The sequence below is a fragment of the Hibiscus syriacus genome, unplaced genomic scaffold (genome assembly GCF_006381635.1).
Source record: "Hibiscus syriacus cultivar Baekdansim isolate YM2019G1 unplaced genomic scaffold, ASM638163v2 tig00004378_pilon, whole genome shotgun sequence".
NCBI lineage: Eukaryota > Viridiplantae > Streptophyta > Magnoliopsida > Malvales > Malvaceae > Hibiscus > Hibiscus syriacus.
Window position 1 is genome coordinate 96,411 of NW_024062014.1, and position 6,976 is coordinate 103,386.

The 6,976-nt window shown below is 37.4% G+C and overlaps 1 protein-coding gene across 1 annotated transcript; it reads left to right on the forward strand.

The window, feature by feature from the left end:
- Positions 1-221: 221 nt before the first annotated feature.
- Positions 222-4,917, forward strand: LOC120194189. Its single transcript, XM_039196577.1, has 4 exons — positions 222-388; positions 509-683; positions 1,818-2,725; positions 4,652-4,917. Exons 1-4 carry the CDS (start codon positions 222-224, stop codon positions 4,716-4,718), a joined length of 1,317 nt encoding a protein of 438 aa, XP_039052508.1. The 3' UTR covers positions 4,719-4,917.
- The last annotated feature ends 2,059 nt before the right edge of the window (positions 4,918-6,976 follow it).

Here is a 6,976-nt window from a genome sequence, read left to right on the forward strand (position 1 = left end):
GGTAAAAATTATCCACTCTAAGTCACACAACATCAAAGCCAAAAACAAGGATTAATATATGTGAACATCAATCTTGTCGCACAATCCGAAGTTACCCTCATGGATATCGGGGCAACTGATTTATTCATATAAAAAGGGTCACCGACGTTCTTGTACTCAAAATCGAACCATCAAAGGGAACAATCAAGACCATCAACACTAAAGAAGATCCAATCATTGGAATGTCACGGAATGTAGAATTGAAGATTGGAGGATGTAAGGATAACATAGACTTCATGATAATCCCCATGGATGACTTTGATTTTGTCATCGGGTTGAACTTCCTTATCCGGATCAAAGCCTTTATCCTTCCCTATGCAAATGTCATGGGCATCATGGATTCCCGATGGCAAGGTAGTGTCCCATTGATACAAAGTGATAAAGAAGGGACCAAGACCTTAACAATTATTCAACATGTCAAGAATGCTCCAAAAAAATGTGAATACCACCTTGGGAACTACTTTTAAAGCGGCAATGCAAGCCAAAACAAACAAACGTCAAGGGTGTCGCTAGAACAAGTGAGAGAGAATATCACAGACTGCGAACTTGTGGGCGAGATCGGCCCACAACAGACTACCTATGGGGCCGCAACCAGCACAAGGCAGGCTGCTCCCGCTGTGGTGCCTAGACCAACACCCACCAGGGTGTGACAGAAGTACCCCAGACAGCCCACAAGGGCCACAACGAGACCAAGGCATAAATATAGCCGAATAAGGTCTAGACACATCCGCCCCAAACTACCCACAAGCATGACCATCAAATAACAATAGTTGCCTAGAGTCGAGACCACATCACACTAAGGTGTACCTAGATCCGAGGCCAACGCATGACAAGGTCAGCCAAAGACTTTAGCTAGCAAGTAACGGGACGCACTCGGGGTCAGGGCCAACGCACACCGGGTATGCGCCTAGAACTAAGACAAACGCACAAAGGGGGATCGCTTGGGGGCGAGGGCAGCACACATCAATGGCACACATGGCCGAGGCCAGCACCATCTTAGGGATTGTCCACCTAGCAAGGTCGACCGTTACTTGGAAAATAAAGCCAAGTAGCATAGTCCTTGTTTGAATATGACTTAAGTATTAGAGTTTCAACTAAAGTAAAGAGTTTTACTTGTAGTTATACTATGAGTAGTCATGAGATGTAAGGGGACTTAATTATAAAAGGAGGTCTCCCAACCTCCATTGAATATAGAGAATTTGGTGTGAATAAACTCAGGCATTTAGACCAAAAATTTTCTCACACACGCTTTCTTACGTTTTTTTCAATGTTTTCCATCATTCTTATCGCTATAGCAACAATAACCGAAGAATTTAGGTTGACTTAAACGTCGAGCAACCGAGTGAGACATCTAAGGGACGCACAAATCAGCTAGCCGACAGTCTAACCCCGTGTCAGAGTCATTACACTCTTTTCCTAACCTCCACTCACTATTCTTTTCCTTTCAGCACTCCTCTCCTTAACCCCCCAACTCCAATCGTCATAGTCAACGTCACTGTTGCCTTCGGTATCCGTCAATTTCTGAATTACATCTCAAATTTTGATCAATCTCAAATGAGCGAACAAACCCCGGCGCAGCCTCAATCTCAGGCCCCAAATGATTCATCCTCAACCTCGACTCAAGCCCAACCTCAATCCCTTACTAAAAACCCGATTAATACCTCCGTCGTTGTTGCTTCCCTCGTGACCACTATCTTTGTAACCTCTTCTTCAACGGAGTTCACCAATGTTCCTCTCCCAACCTCATCTCCTCCTTCGAAAATCCCTTCCCACCCTAGAAAAATTTGAAAAGTCTCCTTGACTCGAACTTTGACTCTAATACCTCCCAACAAGCAACGAGCTCCTCCACATTTGTGACGGAGCCGCCTAAAACTGTCGGTAAAACTTCCAAAACAAAACTTGCTCAACATCGAGCCTTAGCGGTGGTGGTTCCACGAATAATTGCCCGGTCCCTCTCTTGTGAAGGCGAGGTGGAAACGACCATCCGTTACCTTCGCAACGCCGATCCCCTTCTTGCTTCCTTAATTGACCTTCATCCACCCCCAACCTTCGACACTTTCCATATCCCTTTTCTCGCTCTCACACGAAGCATTTTATACCAACAGCTCGCTTTCAAGGCCGAAACCTCCATCTACACTCGTTTCATCTCTCTCTGCGGAGGTGAAAACGGCGTTGTTCCTGAAACTGTTATTTCTTTAACCCCTCAACAGTTACGGCAGATTAGTGTCTCGGGACGAAAAGCGAGTTACCTTCATGATCTCGCGAGAAAATACCAAACGAGGATATTATCAGACGCGACGATTGTAAATATGGATGACAAATCACTATTTACCATGCTTACAATGGTAAATGGGATCGGTTCTTGGTCGGTTCATATGTTCATGATTTTCTCGCTTCATAGACCAGATGTTTTTCCAATTAATGATCTCGGGATTCGGAAAGGGGTTCAAATGCTCTACAATTTAGAGGAGTTGCCAAGGCCTTCGCAGATGGATCAGTTGTGTGAGAAGTGGAGAACATACAAGTTAGTCGCTTCCTGGTACCTTTGGAGGTTTGTGGAGGCCAAAGGAGCACCTTCGAGTGCTGCCGCAGTTGCTGATGGTGCTAGTCTTCCTCCGCTACAGCAACAACAACATCAGCAGCAGACCCAGCTTCTGGACCCCATCAATAGCATTCTTAACCTTGGGTATGATCTCTTTCTTAAAGAAAACAATGTTTTCTTTGTTTCATATTTTTTGTGCAATTATTGTATTGCATTTAGTGAAAATCAATTGTTTCCTTCTTGCCTATTAAGAGTTGGGTTAATTCCAATCAAGAGGCATTTCACAGATTTCTTTAAAAAATTATGACCTTGCCCATTTTTTGCTTCTTGTGCTAGAAAATTCATTTGGATAGTTATATTTTTTTATGTAGGATTGATAGTAACCAAGAGCTATCTTTTATATGCATCTCAATTCTCAAGTGCTACTTGGTAGACTTGAAATATGTTATTTTGATGTCTTTAGCTCTTATGTAAGTTATTGAAATCATGGAATATAAAGTTCCTTTTACGGATTAAGTATTTACATGCTTGGATATTTTATGTACCTTGCAATGCATTGTCATTATCTGGGGAAAATAAATTGAGAAAAGGGTCCTTCTAACTTAAGGGCTAAGGCAACTGGCAGGATTTGCATCAACGTCTAAAAATATCCTGAAATGTTATATTAATTGTAGAAGACTAAGACTTTGTAAAGGAAGTTAGAAAGACAACAACACATGTGGATTCTTCCATCCAGAAGAAAAAGGATATAATTTTTATTGAAAATAAATGAATGAAAGATGCTAATGCTGTAGTTCTATTGATATTCAGTTGAATTTATGCTAGTAAAGCAAATTTGATTTTTAGTTTCTGTTTCTTTATTCTTTCAGTTTATATCCTATCGTAATTCGGTTTACCTCTTTTAATTTTTAAGGTTGGCTCTTGAGTGTTATTTCATATATTATCTATTTAAAAGTATCAATTTTGATAGCAAATACGGAGATAGTAATAGGGGGAGCATGTGCAGATCTTTGTTCATGTTGGCATGAAACTATCTCGGTGATAATTTGTCCATGTTCTGCATTTGAAAGAAGGGAATGGATTGATGTTTGGTCAAGAGTCATGATTGCAGTTAGAGTTAAACAGAAGTACAAGTAGATATTTTTTTGCCCAAAAGTGTGATATTGCAAGATGCATAACCTTTGAGCAGTCTCTTTTTCTGGGAGTTAAGTTTAGGATTGTTTTGAGTACACTTGATACCATTTCAAACTAATCATTGTTTTGTGATTATATGTATTTGCATCCATGATCATTTTGACGGTGAAGTTTATTTTAAGAGTATTGTTGAGCATGGATCCCATATATCTAGCTTTGATAATGGTATAAGTCAGGGTTTGTACTTGTATTGGAGATAAACGGCAAATAGGGCCTGTCAATCATTATATGGTTTATGTGCCTGAACTATTTGCTACATTGCTGGGAATTGTAGTAGAATCTTCTGGTTTGGATTCACTCCCATTCTACTTACTGAAGTTTGTTGAAAAGTTTAGACAATCTTACTGCTCTGTCCTTCAATTATTTTCTTAGTTTGATATGAAGTTGCATCTCTTTCGCTAGTTTAAGGTAAAAAGCCCGAATAAGGACTAGTCTATGGAAATATCATTCATTTTTTTTTCGGTTTCTAACAACTCACTAATTTCCAAATGCCTTGAACTTTCTATAATTTTTTTATATATAAAATCCTCTGTTTAAAGAATTTTAGTTAAACTTTCATGTGCTATATTAGGTAAATAAGTACTCCTCAGCATAGATCTAAATTATCAAATTGGTATTAAGATATCAGTAGGGATAGTAATGCTGCATAGTTGACTCCACGGAGAACCCCAAGCTACTAATCTGAAATTCATGAGAACTTATCCTACAGGTTTACATTGTTAAATTACAAAAATCATCAAGAGGTTATCTGATCCATGCAGCCTGGAAACAATCTTTTTCTTTCGGTGTTTGTCTCTTTGTTTCTCACTTGCTTCTTTGCTTTAAAATTTCTTTACGCTGCTTTGGTAATGACGTTTTTGTCTGTTATGTTATTAGGGCCTGTGCGTGGGGCAATGATTGTCATTGGAGATGTGAATGTTTGATATTTGTCACAATCCGTTGATCAACTTGAAAGGCAGGTAGGCACTTCAAAGGAAAATGTTTGTGTAAAATTGTTGTTATGAAAGCCATTAATGTTATAAGCTTTTAGATCTTGAATAAACACATTGCCCGGTTCCTTGGCCTTTGTTAAAGGACAGCAATTTTAGATGTCAACTGTCTAATACAAGACATTAATGGATTGCAAATCTGCGCTGGTTGTGGAATTTGTCTCTTGGATTGTTTAACAACTGGCTGCATGTTAGAACTTAAAGCCACCTTTATTAATTAATCAAGGACCGTTTTGACTTAATTGAGAGCCACAAGGGAATATTGGTTTCTGGTGACAAACACGGGAAATGTTAAAGAAAATTAGGTAAGTCCAAAGATTATTAAAACAGAATTACCTTGAATGTATACTTTGCAAAGGAAGTCCCATTATTACGGCCATTTGATCGGAAGAATTTTACTTGTCTAGGACACCCCGACCCAGAGTAGCTTAATTTACTTATAAATCTTCAACGGTTGGAGAAAACCAACGTCTTATAGTAAGGCTGAGACCTTCGATTGCTGATACAAGGAGTTATCACTATGGTTAAGCTACATCCTCAGATATGGTCGATCCAACTAGGTTTAGGTTTAGGTTTGAGCTACTGCGGAAGATGAAAACAATCATGCTAGCACTACCATAATAGCTTAGTCACCTATAGAGTATGTGTGACACTGTTTTACAAATACCAAAGCAATTCTAAACATTCCTTCCCGAGTATTTCTTTCGCAAAAAGAATTTTTGAGATTTGTAGGGGTGTTGAAGTCCGGGTACTTGGATTTTTGGGTACTTAAGTTTCGGGTGTTCGGATATGGATTACCGAGCATCCGGATTTTGTGAATATCCATTATTCGGGTAATCGGATACCCGTTTTTTATTATTTTCAAATTATTAATTATAAAAACATATAGCTTATATTATTAAACAAAATATTATATTAATTATTAAACATACAGCTTCCTGTGGGTGTTTTTTTAATTTTATTATTTTAATTTAATGTATAAAATTATTAATAGTTTAATTTTATTAGCATTCTGAAAAGCAGCCTCTTGTTGCTTCTACTCCACCGGTGCAAAGAACCTCATGCTTAGGTTGCTGTGGATTGTTTGAAGTTTTTACTGGCTCTGGCAGATAATCAAGTCATATCCTTTGTTCTTTTGTGGGTGTATGAAACGACAACATTAGATCCCGAACTTATGCAATGATATTGCTTTAAAAAAAATGCAACCGGGTAACTAGATACCCGAAAAAATGTTATTTCGTGATCCGGGCTCGATCTAGAAAATGTCGGTCAAATATCCGGCCTGCTCGGACAGCTTTTTTTAGATAATTATTCGATTTTTTTTTAATTCGAGTCGTCGGGTCAATATAATTAATTAACTGAGTCAAGTATTTTTTATCATCCTACTTACAAAAAGATACCTTTAGGAGGTGTTTGGTTCAAGGATATGGGAATCTCACATTCTCATGTTTGGTTGGACGAGAATCTCATTCCCGGTAATATTTTATTATCAATAGTAGATTTTTTGGGATATATTACCGGGAATGTCATTACCTCTCTTCCCTTAGGTATTGTAACATTACTTGCGTTTTGGACTAAAATGGTTAAATTTTATTTTTTTTCAAAAATATCATTCTTCTGTCATGAATAATAAAATTCTATGAAGGTTAAATTACAATTTATCCTTAAATTATTTTAGATTTACAAAAAAGTCTATAATTAAAATTTTATATGAAGTTCAGGGGTTAAAAAAATTTACCCTTTCATTAAACATTTTTTATATTTTTAATTTTGTAAAAAAAATTATATAAATATTATGAATTTAATTTTTTAAATAAAATATATAAATATTTTACAATTTGTAATATTATACAAATATAATAAGGACAATTTGATTAAATATGCATTCCAATAATCTTTTATTCCTTTAACCAAACACGGTAATCTTACATTCCTGATAAACCAACCAAACACAAAATACAACATTCCCAGTAATTCTATTCCTGGTAATCTTTTATTCCCACTGATATCTTACATTCCGTGAACCAAACGCTCACTTAATTCGTGATCCATTCCCGCATGTTTCTTAGATCATTATAACTAAGCTCTTGGATTTCCCGCTAAGTGTCTGCAGAGACTTAAGAACCCAATCGTTAGATGTTTAAATGTTTTTAAATTGTCTCTGCCGCAAGGTTGCTCCTAATATTCCATTCTTAAGGAAGCAATAGCCCAG

What these genes read in the sequence shown, in the direction of transcription:
- LOC120194189 (XM_039196577.1), top strand. Translation starts at nt 222, where the DNA reads ATGTCACGGAATGTAGAATTGAAGATTGGAGGATGTAAGGATAACATA. An exon ending in GGCATCATGGATTCCCGATG is followed by an intron (nt 389 to 508) that starts GCAAGGTAGTGT and finishes CTACTTTTAAAG; the next exon opens with CGGCAATGCAAGCCAAAACA. An exon ending in CTAGACCAACACCCACCAGG is followed by an intron (nt 684 to 1,817) that starts GTGTGACAGAAG and finishes TTCCCACCCTAG; the next exon opens with AAAAATTTGAAAAGTCTCCT.